At 41.3% G+C, this 18,345-nt stretch overlaps 1 protein-coding gene across 15 annotated transcripts in view; it reads right to left on the reverse strand.

The window, feature by feature from the left end:
* Positions 1-7,033: 7,033 nt before the first annotated feature.
* LOC127508728 (NACHT, LRR and PYD domains-containing protein 3-like) overlaps positions 7,034-18,345 on the reverse strand; it is a 274,592-nt gene continuing 263,280 nt past the window's right edge. For 11 of the 15 annotated variants that reach the window (XM_051887009.1, XM_051887012.1, XM_051887008.1 and 8 more), the window contains one exon: positions 11,016-11,892. In XM_051887009.1, coding sequence (XP_051742969.1) covers positions 11,318-11,892 — 575 coding nt within the window. In that variant the 3' untranslated portion in view covers positions 11,016-11,317. Of the gene's footprint in view, positions 10,917-11,015; positions 11,893-12,403; positions 13,216-18,345 lie in introns of those variants that run through there. The other 4 variants (XR_007928889.1, XR_007928888.1, XM_051887018.1 and 1 more) reach the window with 4 other exon arrangements.

The following is an 18,345-nucleotide window of genomic DNA, read 5'->3' on the forward strand; positions in this document are numbered from 1 at the left end:
TTGAACATGGGCTGGTATATGCAAAAGTTGGGGGTGTACATATTAATGATCCCGATTGTTTTGTCACAGTCTGTGTTATGTTGAGATTCACCTGTTCTTCAGAGGTCTTTTAATACATAAGAAGGAGGAAACAATGGTGTTTGAGACTCACTGTATGTCATTTCCATGTACAGAACACTAATTATTTAACTATGCCGAGGTAAATTAAATTTTCAATTCTAGGGCACCTTTAAAACAATAGGGAAGACTTGGCCTGTGTAAAATCTACATCATTTCCCAGTAAAATTATCACTCAAGGTATTGTTGCACATATTCACGCTCTCCTGACTTCATCTGGTTCAACAACTTTGCCATGAGTATAGTTATTATAATAGAATTGGCTGTCTGCAGTTTTACATGTATCCCCTCCATGCCCATGGTGTTTGATTGGTAGGCAGACAGGCTCTTTAAGCCCATACATTTATACCGTGCAGTATTTTTTTAGATGACCAGGGGAACACTGCTTGTGTAACTTCTGGTTCACCTCATCTCCCTGACTCAGTTACTCAAGGTATTATTTAAATGCGGTGTCATGTCCATCACTAGGCACACTTGCTAATGTGCAGTCAACACTTACATTATGTTTGGTTAGACATATAAAGCATATAAAGAAGCTGCATGTATTTTGTTTTTAACAAGCAGTGTAATGAAATATCATGTTAATGAAAACAATCAAACTTGATTTTCAGCAGATCTAAAGTCAATTTATTATCACACACATTTTGTTTATACAAGTTCCAGCTTGTTTGGCAATTTTGAACAGCAACATCCCTACCTGCAAGTACATCTCACAGGATCTTTTATCTTTTTTAATCTTCTGATCTTTTTTTAATTGTTCATGTTTCCATGTTTCATCAAGGCGGTGTGTGAAGAGACCATGGTCTGAGGAGATACAAGCTGTGATGAAACATATGAGGCCTTTTATTGAAAACGGTGTCACTGTCACCAGTGAGCAGTGCCTGAATTGCAAGGAAAAGGAACAACCTATCTTGGAGACAAGATCCATTCAAAACTTTAGAGATTTTGTACGCAACAGAGGCTTGGCCTTTAAAAGGCATTCAAATGCTAAACACTAAATGCACTTTTGGACAGCCTGAGGCTTTACCTTTCTAGGCATGTTTTAAAAGTTGCTGACCTGTGTTCAGAAATGGTTTAGGTAACTTCATTTATTTTGCTCACAGGCAGTGTTTTGTTTTGTTTGTTCTGCTATGTGGTTAGCCTGGGCCTTTTAATGTCAGGATTCACTTTTATTTTCCTTAATTTTTACAATGCTGTCCTTTGTTAAGGAATTGATTCTTGAGGTGACTAAATCAAATATAGTTCAGTGATTCAACAAATGTTGTGTTGTGTGTTAATAATGACAAACCTAGATTATTTATTTCAACATTTTTAGCTTAAATGCAGATGTTAAGATTAGTAGGCAAACATAATGAAATCAACTAATGAGCTAAATATACTTTGAGACCTCAGCAAGTTGTGATCCTATTCGCAATCTCCACAAAACAACAAAAGAGCAAGCATAAATCAAGCGTATAGCGTCAGTTCTGGCAGGTAACGTTAGTCAAGCTTGCATCAGCTGACTGTCAGCTGATCACATCTACCTATAGGAATACGACGTCTATCACAGCATACATATATAATATAGCTCCTCAGTATTATCAGCTGCTATCGCGTTCTCCAGAGCTCATTTACCCTCCTCCATCCCCAGCTCCTCCTCTTGTCCAGTCAGGATTTGGTATTCTAATTCCCCTTGAATCAGACTGAATTCCTGAATTATTTTGTACATTTAATACCAACATTGATATCTGCAATACATTATGTTGGTTCTGTTCTGTTTACCCTTAGGGGGGTTATTGCTGCTCTCCCTGCCCTTATCCATGCTTAGTGGATATGCTCTTATCTGAAAAGTATGTCCCGATGTGATTTACAACTTATGTGCCAAATTGTAATGCACAACAGAGGTCAACAGAGAAAACAAAAACTCTTAATATATTCCATATTATTATAATGGTGTGCCTCAGTCACTTTGGTCTTATAATCCTTGTGTCCTTTCAAAGCAGGTTATACTCGGTGCGTGTGTATGGTGACATCACTGGCCTTGTACTCAACACTGTCCTTATAGACCGTGTTACAGAAAAGTCTTTACAAACCACCAGAGGGGCTGAAAAAGTGCCTTTTTTTATATCTCAGTTGTGCAAAGAAAATCTTTTAATTTTAAGTTGTGAATAGGTTTGCAGATTTTTTTCATGATTTTTGTAGCTCTAGCACCACTGGAACCCGGTGTCCCCATATCCCTGTGCCCAGTCTGATTTGTGAAAAATTTAAAAAATTGTCCCTCTAGCCCGACAAACGGTTGTGTGTGTGAGAGAGAGAGTGAGAGAGAGTGTGAGTCCACTGATCGGCCACAGGACCTCCATCACAACACAAGAGCTACGCAGCGGCAGTTCAACAGCCACAAAACCCTGCAGCTGCTGAACTCAACCAGATAAGACATCTACTGAACATCATCTGCTCCAGACTGAGGACCTGCATAACTCACACACACTTATACATATGTACACACACAAACACACACACATTACAGAAAAACTTATCCATGAAATTATTTAAAATCAGTTGTTGGATTATACAGGGTCTGCACTCTTCTACATTTGGTAACAAGACTGCAGACCAAGACTTACTCAGCAGTGTAACAGATATGGACATCTGTATCTTTTATGAGACGTGGTGTTGTAGTAATGAGACTTTACATTGTCCAATAGGATACAAGGAAATTTTTGTTCCTTCATTAAAAAATTAAAAAATAAAATGTGGCCGAGACTCAGGTGAAATACTTAAATGGCACAAAGACAATTTGAAACATTCGATTAAAATTGTTAAAATTGAAAAATCTTCTATTTGGCTTGAAGTGAAATCTGTCATATCACAGTCTAATCTTTACCTCTGTGCAGTCTATATTCCACCTCATGATGAAGAGCAAAGCTTTTCCAAACTACAGACTGACATCTTACACTTTCAGTCCAGAGGAAATATCCTCATATGTGGAGATTTAAATGCCAGAACAGGGAGAGAAATTGATTATTTAAATATTGTAGATAATGACCATATACTCAATGACACCATGTTTCACTCCTCAAGTATCGCACCAAGAAACAGCTATGATAGTTTAGTCAACATGAATGGAAAGCAAATATTAAAACTCTGTAAAGGTTTAGGGATACACATCATTAATGGCAGAACTAGATGAGATACATTAGGTAGATTCACCTATTGCTCCAGATTAGGAACCAGTGTGGTTGATTATTCAATAACAGATATTGATCCAGATTTTATTAATGCCTTCACAGTCAGACCTCAGCTCCCGATTTCCGATCACTGCCAAACAGAGCTTTACCTGAAACCACCATGTGAAAGGACCAACACTTATCCACTAGAATCTGAAAAAATGTTTCCTTTGAAACCTAAACTAAAGTGGAACCAATCCAGCTCTGAACAATTTAAAGAACACATAAACAATCCTACTAGATTAAAAATGCTGGATGACTTTATATCCACTAATTTCACCTTAGATGTTAATGGGATAAATTTAGCAACAAAAAACTTAAATTACATATTCAAAACATTGGCAACTCTATCTAACATTAAACGACAATGCAAACGTAAAACAAATCAACAGACAATAAAAAAGGATGTTTGGTTTGATGATGAATGTCTCAGAAAAGAACTAAAGAGACTTTCTAACAAAAAGTACAAAAAGATCCATCCAGCCAGACATCACAGCTTACTTATTCTGACTGTCTGAACAATTACAAGAGACTAATGTGGAACAAAGGAGAAAATTATTATAAAACCCAAACTGATGAAATTGATGAATCAGTTGATCAAAATACTTTCTGGAATCTATATAAAAAACTTGAAAAACCCAAATCAGAAATATCATTACAGAGTGGCACAATTTGGAAAACTTATTTTGAAAATCTTTATCAAAAAATTGAACATACTGACCTTAACCAGCCTCAGAGTAAAATAAAGAAAACACTAGTAGACTTGGAGAAAACAATTAAAAATTATCAAAATCCATTAGAAAATTTATAACAATATCTGAAATAACAGAGCATATTAAAAGACTTAAATTAAAGAAAGCATGTGGCCAAGATGACATTAGCAATGAAATGCTTAAACTCAACAGTCCCAGCATGAATGAAGCTCTAGCCAAATGATTTAATCTGGTTTTATGGTCCGGTAACTTCCCTGAGATCTGGTGATCAGGGACTGATCACCCCTGTGGGATTACAAATTTAAGAATCTGTTTAAGATCTGCTGATCCTACATCCTGACATAACCTCACATGAAATATTAAGGTGAAGTATATTGTATTTAACATTTTGAGGTAAAGATAATGACAATTTAAGGAGATCAAGGCAGGCAGCCCAGGTGTCTGTAACATTAACCTTTTGTCTTCATGCACTTCCTAACCATTTGGCTCAAGATACAGCTGTGCCTTTGTCTCTATGATAATGTAAAGGTATGGGCCATGCTGTCAGACTGAGTGGATTAACACCTATGCATTTGAATGACACCGTTATGCTGATTAGATCATGGCTGGGAAATGTAGGGAATGGGCTGATTCCTGCACTGCATTTGCATGCTTTGTTTAGATTGTCTCCACCTCTACTCTATGTATCCCTCCCCCTTGAATGTATATGAACTACCAAGTACACTGCCTTGTTTGGACTTGGATGACTACAGCGACCCACAGCACGTTTCTCAATAAAGAGTAACTTCTGCTTGAAAGATATCCCAACGTCTCCTGGTCTCTGCTTCGACGAGGAAAAAGTTTCCTACACCCCCATATTTAAAAAAGGTGATCGATTTGACTCCAATAATTATCGTGGCATCTTTGTGGGCAATGCGTTAGGAAAACGGTTCTGCAGTATCATAAACAGCCGTATTGTCACACACATCTCCACACACAACATTTTAAATAAAGCACAAATTGGATTTTTTCCCAAAACAACGACATCCGACCACATCTATTCTCTTCACACTCTAATTAACAAAAACATCAAGGACAAACAAAGGAAAATATTTGCATGTTTTGTAGATTTTAAAAAAGCATTCGACTCAATTTGGCATGATGGTTTACTGTACAAACTCCTACAAATTGGCATTGGTGGGAAAACTTTTGATACAGTACAATCCCTGTACACCAACAGTAAATGTGCGGTGAAAATCAATAACTACAGAACAGCGTTTTTCCGGCAGGGACGTGGAGTGAGGCAGGGATGCAGTCTGAGTCCGACTCTATTTAACATCTACATAAATGATCTGGCAGACGCGCTGGAGCACTCTACTGTCCCCGGCCTCATTCTACAGCACACAGAGGTCAGAGGTCACTCTACTGTCCCCGGCCTCACTCTACAGCACACAGAGGTCACTCTACTGTCCTTGGCCTCACTCTACAGCACACAGAGGTCAGAGGTCACTCTACTGTCCTCGGCCTCACTCTACACCACACAGAGGTCAGAGGTCACTCTACTGTCCTTGGCCTCACTCTACAGCACACAGAGGTCAGAGGTCACTCTACTGTCCTCGGCCTCACTCTACACCACACAGAGGTCAGAGGTCACTCTACTGTCCCCGGCCTCACTCTACACCACACAGAGGTCAAAGGTCACTCTACTGTCCCCGGCCTCACTCTACAGCACACAGAGGTCACTCTACTGTCCTCGGCCTCACTCTACAGCACACAGAGGTCAGAGGTCACTCTACTGTCCTCTGCCTCACTCTACACCACACAGAGGTCAGAGGTCACTCTACTGTCCCTGGCCTCACTCTACACCACACAGAGATCAGAGGTCACTCTACTGTCCTCGGCCTCACTCTACAGCACACAGAGGTCAGAGGTCACTCTACTGTCCTCGGCCTCACTCTACACCACACAGAGGTCACTCTACTGTCCTCGGCCTCACTCTACACCACACAGAGATCAGAGGTCACTCTACTGTCCCCGGCCTCACTCTACACCACACAGAGATCAGAGGTCACTCTACTGTCCTCGGCCTCACTCTACACCACACAGAGGTCAGAGGTCACTCTACTGTCCCTGGCCTCACTCTACACCACACAGAGATCAGAGGTCACTCTACTGTCCTCAGCCTCACTCTACACCACACAGAGATCAGAGGTCACTCTACTGTCCTTGGCCCCACTCTACACCACACAGAGGTCAGAGGTCACTCTACTGTCCCTGGACTCACTCTACACCACACAGAGATCAGAGGTCACTCTACTGTCCTCGGCCTCACTCTACACCACACAGAGGTCAGAGGTCACTCTACTGTCCTCGGCCTCACTCTACACCACACAGAGATCAGAGGTCACTCTACTGTCCCCGGCCTCACTCTACACCACACAGAGGTCAGAGGTCACTCTACTGTCCCCGGCCTCACTCTACACCACACAGAGGTCAGATGTCTGCTGTACGCAGATGATCTGGTCCTGCTGTCCTGCACACCTGAGGGTCTCCAGCAAAGCCTGTCCCTGCTGGAACAGTACTGTCATGAGTGGGCCCTGACAGTCAATCTGGACAAAACCAGAGTCATGGTGTTCCAGAAGAAGACCAGATCTCAGGGAAACAAACACCAGTTCACTTATAAAGGCCAGGTCCTACAGCACAGCACCAGCTGCTGTTTTCTGGGCATCGACATCGGGAAGCTTTGGTCTGGCTGTCAAAACACTGAGCGAAAAGGCTCGGAGGGCTTTTTATGCTATAAAGTCAAGATGCGGTCACTTAAAATTATCCACTAAAACTTGGATAAAATTATATAATTCAATAATAAAACCAATTCTTTTATATGGATGTGAAATTTGGGGACCAGTACAACATTTTAGAAATTGGGATAAAACTTCAGTAGAAAAACTACAAATGGAAATTGGCAAAAACATTTTAGGGGTTCACAGAAGCACATCCAATGACGCCTGCAGGGCTGAATTCAATTCAATTCACTTCACATTTATTTGTATAGCGCTTTTCACAATACATATCGTATCAAAGCAGCTTTACAGAGAATGTATGTCAACATTACAATTTAAAGAATGCAGTTAGCTAATAATGTAATAATTTAGGCAATTAATTTACAATCACTGTTAGCAATTTAATTGAAGGTAGAAGCAATGAGCTCCTGGAAAAATGAATTACATATTAACAATAATTAGGATATATAGAAATTTGGGAATGTGCGTGTTGATCCAGATGTTGCATCTTCTGAAGTCCTCGCAGGAGTTGGCGCCGTCTCTTCAAAAGTGTTGGTCATCTGAGGTCTTCTTAAGAGTCTGGGTCCAAACTGAAGCTGATGTACTCTCTAGTCACCTCGGGACGGGCGTCCCAAGATAAAACAGAAAAGCAAATGGAGAATTAGCATAGCTGCTGTTCATAACATTAAGCAAAGATAGTCATGTGCAATTGATCTGATATGAGATTCATTATGTGAATGCTTGGCTAAAGAGATGTGTCTTTATTCTAGATTTAAACTGGGTGAGCGAGTCTGAGTCCAGAACATTATCAGGAAGGCTATTCCAAAGTTTAGGAGCCAAATGTGAAAACGCTCTCCCTCCTTTAGAGGACTTAGCTATCCTAGGTACAACCAGAAGTCCAGAGTTTTGTGATCTTAAAGAGCGTGAAGGATTGTAGGACGATAGAAGATCGGTTAAGTACACAGGAGCTAAACCATTTAGAGCCTTATAGGTCATTAGCAATACTTTATAATCGATATGGAACTTAATAGGTAACCAGTGAAGAGATGATAAAATTGGTGTTATATGATCATATTTTCTTGACCTGGTAAGAACTCTAGCAGCTGCATTTTGTACTAATTGTAGCTTGTTTATTGAGGAAGCAGGACAACCAGCTAGTAATGCATTACAGTAATCTAGTCTAGACGTCATGAAAGCATGAACTAACTTTTCTGCATCAGAAACAGATAACATATTCCGTATCTTAGCAATGTTTCTGAGGTGGAAGAAGGCTGTTTTTGTAACATATGAAATATGATTTTCAAAGGACAAGTTGCTGTCTAATATAACACCCAGGTCTTTAACTGTCGAGGATGGAGTAACAGTACATCCTTCTAAATGCAGACTGTAGTCTGAGAGATTCAGTGTACAGGTTTTTGGCCCAATAAGTAATACTTCAGTCTTATCTGAATTTAATAGCAGAAAATTACTAGTCATCCAATGTTTTACTTCTTTAACACACTCTGTCAGATTGGATAATTTAGAGTTTTCATCTGGTTGTGATGAAATATATAACTGAGTATCATCGGCATAGCAGTGGAAACTAATTCCATGTTTTCTTATAATATTACGAAGTGGCAGCATGTATACTGAAAATAGCAGAGGGCCTAACACAGATCCTTGCGGCACTCCATAATTTACTATCGTTATCTTAGATTTTTCCCCGTTTAAATAAACAAAATTGTGACGGTCTGATAGGTACGACCTAAACCACCGTAATGCCTGTCCCTGAATACCAGTGTAATTCTGTAGTCGATCTAGGAGTATTTTATGATCTATAGTGTCGAACGCAGCACTGAGATCAAGTAGCACTAGTATTGAGATACAGCCTTGGTCAGAAGCTAGAAGTAAGTCATTTGTAATTTTAACGAGCGCAGTTTCTGTGCTATGATGAGATCATGCTTGCTTGAACTTGCTTGAACGGTCTTGAGACATGACCTAGAGATAAAGACGAGTTAATAATATTGAGAAGAGGCTCTTCTGCTACAGGTAACAATTCTTTCAGTAGTTTAGTGGGTATTGGATCTAATAAACATGTTGTTGGTTTAGACGCTGTGATAAGTTTATTTAGCTCTTCCTGTCCTATAGTTGTAAAGCACTGCAACTGTTCTTGAGGGACGATAATTGAGGCTGAATCATAAAACTCTGTCAAAGGTTGTACATTTACAATTGTATTTCTGACACTTTCAATTTTTTCAGTAAAGAAATTCATAAAGTCATCGCTACTAAACTGTAATGAAATGTTTTGTTCTGGTTATGTCTGTTTATTTGTTAATCTAGCCACTGTACTAAACAAGAACCTTGGATTGTTTTGGTTATTTTCTATGAGTTTGCGGAGATGCTCGGCCCTGGCTGCTTTTAGAGTCTTTCTATAACCGGACAAGCTGTCTTTCCACGCGATTCTGAAGACTTCTAAACGAGTTTGTCTCCAATTGCGTTCTAGATTACGAGTTTCTCTTTTGATAGCATGAGTAATACTGTTGTACCATGGTACAGTATTTTTCTCTCTAACCTTTTTTAATCTCATCAGTGCAACAGTATCTAATGTACTAGTGAAAGTGGTGCACATACTGCTAGTAATTTTCTCGAGATCATTTGTGTGTTTGGGTACAATGAGCAGGTGAGACAGATCAGGCAGTTTATTTGTGAATTTATCTATAGTTGTCGGGAGAATTGTTCTACCTAGTCGATATCGAGGCGCAATTTGACAAATATCAGCAGTATGCAGTACGCATGTTACAAGGTAATGATTAGTGATATCATCACTTTGCGGTCGAATTTCTATATCAGTAGGATTGATTCCATGTGATATAATTAAATCTAGTGTATGATTAAGACGGTGAGTGGGTCCAGTGACGTTCTGTTTGACCCCAAACGAGTTTAGTAAATCTGTAAACACAGCCCCTAACGCATCATTTGTATTGTCTACATGAATGTTAAAATCTCCAACAATCAGCGCTTTATCAACGTTGACCAATAGGTCTGAGAGAAAGTCTGCAAACTCTTAGGAAATCAACATAAGGCCCTGGAGGTCTATAAACGGTAGCCAAAGCAAGAGATAGTAGCGACTTTTTACTTATATCTGAGAGTGTAACGTTTAGCACGAGAATTTCAAATGAATTAAACCTGTAGTTTGTTTTCTGGGTAACGTTAAGAATCTCTCTATAGATTGTTGCAACACCACCGCCACGGCCAACCGGACGGCATTTATTTTTATAACAGTAGCCAGGTGGACAAGACTCATTAAGACCGAAATAATCATTTGGTTTAAGCCATGTTTCAGTAAGGCAAATTACATCAAGACTATTATCTGTGATCATTTCATTTATAATAACCGCCTTAGGTGTCAGCGATCTAATGTTTAGTAGCCCTAGCTTTAGAAATTGTTTTTGTTCAGTAATTTTGCGAATTTCTGGTTTAATCACGATCAGATTTTTTTTAGATCCTTTATTTTTATAGTTGAACCTCACTATTCGGGGAATAGACACAGTTTCTATAGACTGTACTACACTCACATTTCTATCAATTAAGTGGGCAGAACACAGACTGTGATTTGAGGTTTGACTTACTAGTCATACTGTGCGAAGCATCTTGGAGATGTTCTCCGACAGAAGATCAGCTCCGATTCTGCTGGGGTGCAGGCCATCAGCACGGAAGAGCCTAGGTCGCTCCCAGAAAAGATTCCAATTATTTATAAAGAGCAGCTTCTGTTCAGTACACCAAGACATTAACCATTCATTTAAAGCAAATAATCTACTGAACCTTTCATGTCCACGTCGGTACGTCGGAAGCGGTCCGGACACGATGATCCTCGTCGCAGGTGATGTGGCTCGTACCGTCTCGATCAGGCTCCTGAAGTCCTGCTTCAGCACCTCCGTCTGCCGCGGCCTGGTGTCGTCCACCCCCACGTGCAGAACAACAGCTCCGATGCTCTCAGCGCCATTCAGGATCGCGGGAACCTGTGTAGCGACATCGAGAACACGAGCACCAGGAAAACAGTGACTGCGCACCTTACCTTTGGTTGTGGTAGCGTGGACGTGGCGGACGATGGAGTCTCCGATGACCACGGCGTCGCGTTCTGCCTATTAATGTAATAAAGAGACTCTATAACATCTCACGGTCACTGATTCATCATGAGCTCTGTTGGAAATCTCAGAAGCGAAGACCAGGAGACTTGGATGTATCATCAGCAAGATTCTTTATTGAGAACACGTGCTGTCGGTTGCTGCAGTCTAACTAAGGCAGTACAGTATAGTTTATATACATTTTAGGGGGCAGTGCTTAGGGATAGAGACAAAGCACCAGATGTCATCTGATGTCATCATCTTTACCTTAAAATGCTAAATACAATGTAGTTCACCTTAGTATTTCATGTGATGTTATGTCAGGATGTAGGATCAGCAGATCTTAAATAGATTCTTAAATTTGTAATCCCACAGCTCAAAGCATTATGGGTAGAATCTCTACAGTCTGTTCTGATTCATCAACACAGTTTCACTGATCCATAAGATAAAATCCTAAACCCAGGATAGAGCGGTTGAGTGAATGTGGTCTGGACTGTGTGGATGAGGCTCATTGTGTCTCCAGAGACGCTGTAGAAGGACAGAGTTCCTGCACTGTGATCCACATACACTCCTATTCTACTGATGATGGACTCTAAATCATCATCATCATCATCATACACTCCTGTTCTCCTGCTGATGGGCTTTACAGGGAGAACAGTCTGTATGTTATTGTGCCAGAATGAGTAACTGGAGGGAGAGCAGACCAAACTCCAGGACTGATCATTAGATCCAAACATACACTCAATCCGTCCCTTCCTGCTGATGCTCTTATATGACACTGATATAGACACAATATCTCCACTCCACTCAATCTCCCAGTAACAGCGTCGATCACACACACTCTCTCTGCACAACACCTGAAGATGATAATCAAATCTGTCTGGATGATCAGGATACGACTGCGGTGTGTCAGTGTTAGTAATCACTGTGTTGCTCTCAGACAGACGGAGGTGTTCATTCACTGTGTTCAGATCCGGAGTGAACTGATGGGAATCTGATGGAGATAAAACATCACAATCAGGAATTATCAATCTGTCCATTTTTTAATCTACACTGTAAACATGATTTCTGCTGCTTGTTAAATGAACTTAATTAAAATGAGTTAAAACCACACAATTACTGCACATTCTGTCATGATTTAATTGAGTAAATCCACTTAAATATGTCAAACTGAAGTTTACTTCATCATTTGTGTGTGGAAGGCCAAACCTGCAAAAAACAATAAATAAATACATACATAAATAAATATATGAAGAAATGTAAAAAATAATAATAATAATAATAAAAATAATAATAAAAATAAATAAATGCGTATATAAATATACAAGGAAATGTGAAAAAAGAAAAATAAATGAGTATTTATACCTTTATTTCCTTATTTATGTATAATTGTATTTATTTTATCATTTATTTATTTATTTATGTATCTATGTATTTATGTCTACATTTTTTATTTCCACATGAATTTCAAGGTATAAATACTCATTTATTTTTCTTTTTTCACATTTCCTTGTATATTTATGCATTTATTTATGTATGTTTGTTTTTTTACAATTCTTCATATATTTATTGTTTTTGCAGGTTTGGCCCTCATATTTGTGTTGAGTGAACTGAAACTGGGCAGTGGATTTTTGGTTCCCAGCATGCTTTGCTCTGGTCTGGATCTATTACAGAATCTTTCTATCTTTAGTCTTGAGTTCAGATCTGACAAGTTAATGTAGGATTTGTCTCAGATCTGAACTTGATTTAGGATCTTCTCCTCTCCTCTCTTTATATTTCTGTTTGCGCACAGCTTCCCTGTCAAACAAATATATTTACTGAATAATAAAAAAAAAACTATATATCAGGCCGGTTTTGTCAAGCTCAGATGCCCTCCCTTCACGACACACCATTCATATTCATTCCCGCGCGCCCTGCCCTGCCTCGTGTTTGCTGCTGGCTGACAACTTGAGACAACTATTCCCGGGAAAAGACAACAGCTGTCTGTTGATGAGAAGCGAAAAAGAAAAAAGCCCTAGATGCAGGTTTGCAGGTTGACCTCAGCTCCCTATAGAAGGAATAATAGGGGGCTTTTATTCTTTATATCCCAGGCGCTTCACACCAGGCCTGAGGCTGGACCAATGATGTGTTGGTTCCATCCTTTTTTAACCCGTCTGTGGATCCAGCACAGAGCTTGTCAGTGAGCGCATCCTTTTAGACTGCAGAGTATGGCAGGCCATTTTTACATTTAGGCCTCTGCTCTTTGAAGTCTCAGGTTGAGCTTTTAGGTTACCTCTCCCTCTGTGAGAGCCAATACAAATTTAGTGACCTCAGCTCCCTGTAGAAAGGAATAAGAGGATGTTTATTCTATGTTTTTTGTATTGGGGCATTTAAACTGGGGCCCTGGAGCACCCATTATTAGGGAAGGTTATCGTGGCACCCTTACTATGTGCCTCTTTTCTTTATGAGGTCTTAATAGCGGGTAGCATTAACTCCCTCGGGTCGGCGGTCATGCCGGCGATACCACCTCGGTTTTTTTCTTACCAGTGTGAAAGAGACTCAAAATACTCTGTCAATGTTGCACATATAATTAAGAGTTATACACCATTAAAATTTGTGGAATATCTTCTTTTATTTGTGTACACTCAGAGTAAAAACAAAATGATGTGCTTTTTGCAAAATAAAGAAAACTAACATGATGCGTGATCTGTCGTCTCCCTCTGAACGAAGTTTAATCTGATAGTTCTCAGAAAATGAACTGTAACTTAGTGAATACTAATGACACAAAAATGAGACTTATGTCTAAAAAAACGTTGAAATGTCAGGTTTTAAATCGTGTAAGTCAAATCGAAAACAAATATTCTGTGTTTATGTAATCTGTATGAAAAGAGACACATGTCAGACGCCCGTGATTCAGCTCATTATCCGCTAATCCGGCCACTCCCACGGAGCGAGCGCTATTCAGACGCAAATTCTGAGGCAATACATGTATACATCATCTCAATCGTGCATTTATTGTCTTGAAAAGTGTTTATCTGGATGTTAAAGCCATGGTTAGCGATCTCTGGAAGACATGCCGTTAGTTCCTGAATGTCCTGTTCTTCTTTAGAGTAATTTGTGGACTAAAGGTGTACAGAGCGCCCTCCGGCTGCCAGTATGAATTGAAAACACAGTATCCAGCGCTCACAGTGATGACAATAAATACTGAATAAATATTACTCCTCTGTATAGAAAATTGACATAAACATATGAGAATCCATCAATATTTCTCCAAATGTGCATGCTTTTAAGCTAAAAGACTATATGAAATGCCATAGAGGTAACATGAATGTTCAGACGCTTTGCATCACAGAAATACATTATATTTTAAAGTATATAATAGAATACCATTATTTTAAATTGCAATAATATTTCACAGTATTGCTGTTTTTTCTGTATGTTTGATATACACCATGATGAGCTTGAGACATGATCACAGAGGGTTTTTTCACAGCCTACCTGACTGAAAGGCCTCATTAATATGCAGCTCATTAGAGGCTCTTTATGCAATTCTTTTGTCTTCTCAGATGTAAATCACCCATTATTCATGATGATTCACGCCTCCATACATACTGTGTTTCTTGACAAAAAGTGTCTTACAAAAACTAAATCAATATATTGTTATAAATGAACAAGTATGCAGGATAATTTTTACATCATTTTGAAGTAAAAATTCTAGTCTACAACCTCCAATACCCAGAAGTCTTATGAGCACAGATTTAATATATATTTTTTGGCTTTATTTCAGTGACTTAAGTTTTTTGTTTTTTCAATAACCACGCATAAACGTTATTCCTTCAAAAACACAAACATGTACATACATGTTCCTCACATATTATGGTAGCCTAGTTTGTGCTGAATACAGTGTAATGACACTTTTTCCATTAATATGTTTATGAACAACTGAAAAAAGCACAAATGTCAGGGCATGTCAAAACTTCTCCAGGGCCCCGAAAATCCTCAGACCCCAGAGGGTTAAGAACAAAATATCACCTGTAGTGAATGGTACGACCTCCTTTTGATCTGAGAGTTGGTTTTTTAGGCTGCCACTCATCCGAGCTTCAGGTAGTTGATATGTCAGGTGTTCGGCCCTCAGGTGCCGCCCTGATAATCCTCCTGGGTTGAGTGGGCTGGCTTCCTCTCATTGAAGAGAGTCATTTGTCGAAACCACCGCTCTGCTGAGCTCCAGGTAATATCACGATTTGAGGTGTTTGGCCATTGTTAGGCCCCCTTGATACCTTCCTTAGTTTGAGTGAAGCGGTTTCCTCTCACTTAGAGAGTAGAAGGCGATATGCTGAAGCCTCCGCTCCCCCGAGCTCCAGATAGATCATGACGGTAGGTGTTGGCCCTCTCTGGGCCACCCTTGACATCATCCTTTGATGAGTGAGCTGGCTTCCTCTTGTTTGAGAGTCTCTATTCAAGGCTGCCGCTCCATTTGAGCTCTAGGTAGTTGAGGTCTTTGACATTGGCCTACTGCAAGGCCACCTTGACAATCACCTTATGATGAGTATGTTGGCTTCCTCTCATTTGAGAGTTTTTATTGAAGCCTCTGCTCCACTGAACTCCAGGTAGTTGATGTCCTCAAGTGATGGCCTGTTAAGGCCACCTTGACATTCCCTGTGGTGAGTGTGTTGGTTTCCTCTCACTTGGAGAGTCGTTTTGTTGAAGTCACCACTCCATTGAGCTCTCGGTGGTCAGTTCCCCTGAGTGGTGTGTGAGCCGGCCTCCTTCTTTAGAGTTGTTAGGCTGAAGTCTCCGTTCCATTGAGCTCCAGGAAGGTCATGGGTGCGTGTGTGCCGGCCCTTCTTTTGGGCCGCCCCGATATCCGGCCTAGGCTTGTACTCAGGAAAACGTCTTTTTTGACAGAGCCAGTTCAGCTGTAGCTTTCCGCCTCCTAGCATGCAGTAGCCTGGAGTAGGCTACTCTTTGGAGAGCCTCTCCAGCTTAAGACTAGCAGCTAGTGATCTTAGTACGCCTCCTCTCTTTGTGAGAGTTGTCCCCGGCCGGGGCCCGCCTTCTGCATTAGGCTATTAATGCAAACGGCAGGCCTTACGGCCTCCTCAATGTATCTAGATTAAGCTGAAACTCCTCTTGATATTAGAGTATAAGCGATATGCTGAGCTTCAGTTCCCTGGTGGTGTTAGGCACAGACAAATAGCCAGGTGTTGTAGGCTTTTGTTGAAAGCCTCCCCTGTGGTTGTCCTTGAGCGATGTTAGACTTCCTCTCGTTTAGAGAGTGGAAAGCACTATGGTGAAGTCTCCGCTCTCCAGAGCTTTGGTAGTAGCTAGTTTGAGCTTGGAGCATCTCTCCACCAAAAGCTTCTTGATTATTATCAAGTCGCAGAGTCGAGTGTTGCTGGCCCCTCCTGTGGAATTTCTTCCTGTTGGGGCCTCCATTCCTCCAGAGCTGAGCTCAGACGGCTTTTCTCGTCTTGGAGCGAGAGTTTTTGCTCAGGTTTTTACCTTTAAGCCTTTTTCGGGTTAGCTCACTTTGCTCTCAGAGCTCTGTGCCCCATATGTGCCCAACACCAGTGATGTTCAGATCGAGCGTGTCGAGTACTCCCCCTTTTCAGGGCGAGTTGAGCACGCTCCCTTAGAGCTCAAGCATTAGCCTCGGGCCTGTGGCCGTGTTATGCTAGAATAGTAGGCCCTGACTGAGGCCTCCTTGTCAGCTCGGTCGCATAGTTTTGTACTCCCCTTGTTTTAAGGGCAGAAAGCGATATGCTGAGTACACGGCTCATTTTGGCAATGCGAACGAGTATTCCAAGACTGCATACCTCTAGTGGCTACCTCTGCTGGGTTAGATTTGCTACCAAGTAGTTGTTCCTCCTTGGGTCACCTTGAAGGCGATCCTCTGGGTTGAGCTAGATTCCTGAGTGTCGTAGTTCCCTAGAATTGAGCAGATGGTTATCAGGTAGCTCAGCCATGGAGTTCTAGATCTTTACCAAGTAGTTGGCCCTCGAGCAGGCCACCTTGAAGGAGATCCTCTGGGTCGAGTAGGTCCTTAGCACTTCCAGCTAAGATGGTATTCTGACTCCCTAGAGTTATATCAGAGTGTAGGCTCATTGAGGGTCATTCTTTAGAGTACTGCGCTCCCAAGGTCTGATCGGAAGGTTGAAGGTCTCTCGTGAGACCTCCCTGGGAGGTCAGTATTGAAGGTTGAGGACCTCGCCCCTGAGTTGGTCATTGAGGTTTAAGAGGTTCTTTTTAGTAAGAACTCTCTTAATCGATCAGCTCCTGTTGGAGCTGGAGGTACGTCTCTCTTTAGGGACCCTTTTTAGAGTATTCAGTCTCCAGAGTGCTTATTAAGAAGCGCTCTGTAGATCCTAGGTTGAGCAGAGTAACTCCCTTCGATTGCAAGGGTTCTAAGCGCTATGCTGTGTTCTGCTCCCCAGGATGCCCGTCTCTACATCCGGTCTGAGTTGGTTACTTCCAGTTACTGACAGTTTGCAGTCCCTCTTTCTGGACCCCTCCTCTGGAGGTTAGTGCTTTAGAGATTCTGTTTTGGTGACAGACAGGTTGCTGGCCAGACTAGGTTTCTACTAAGTAGGACCAGGTCGGCCTCACTGGTGGCAGTCAGGGTAGACTATGCTCCCCTGAGAAGTGATTGGCTGGGGCTCCTTTCGGCTCCCTGGCCACATTCCCTTAAAGGGACCCCTTCTGTTTGAAGTTGTTGGTTCCAAGCCTTTGAGCGGCCTTGGTAGGCCTCTAGATGTTTCTGGAGGCCTCTTTGAGGCTTATAGCTTGGGTGGTGGCCGTAGGGAATGCTGTCACTGACACCCTTAGGAGGAGTGTTTTTTGGCATTTCAGTTGAAATGGTTTCTTATATTTGTCACAGCCATTCTTTGGCATGTACTCCCCTCAGCGTGGCGGCATGGGTATTCGTTCCCCAAATGCGTTAAGACGCAGTGCGAGTTCCCTTTCGAAAGGGAACGTCTCAGGTTACGCATGTAACCATGGTTCACTGAGAACAGGAAACGAGACACTGCATCTCCCTGCCATTCCTTGGGGCCACCTGCTGAACAGTCCCTTCAGACAATAAGTGGATGACTTGTTCTCTAGGCACCCCTTATGTGCGTTCGGGTCGCACTAGTAGTGACGTCATAGGCTGTCGCCAGCCAATACGATTGCCGTGATTTGATAGCGTTTCAGACACTGGTTCCTGCTAAGGCGTTCCTTAAATGCGTTAAGACGCAGTGTCTCGTTCGCTGTTCTAAGGGAACCATGGTTACATGCGTAACCTGAGACGTTCTTTGGTACTTTCTCGACATTTCTAATTGGTTGTAATCATTTAAAGAAAAATGTACTAAACATAGGGCTTAAGAAAACTTTCCGTTGCCTAAGGGCAACGCTGTGCTGTAGAGGGATAAAACAAACACCATCTAAATGTGTATTTTTTCTTCCATTAGAGTAAAAGACATGGAAGGAA

This window comes from Ctenopharyngodon idella, chromosome 3 (assembly GCF_019924925.1).
Source record: "Ctenopharyngodon idella isolate HZGC_01 chromosome 3, HZGC01, whole genome shotgun sequence".
Lineage (NCBI taxonomy): Eukaryota > Metazoa > Chordata > Actinopteri > Cypriniformes > Xenocyprididae > Ctenopharyngodon > Ctenopharyngodon idella.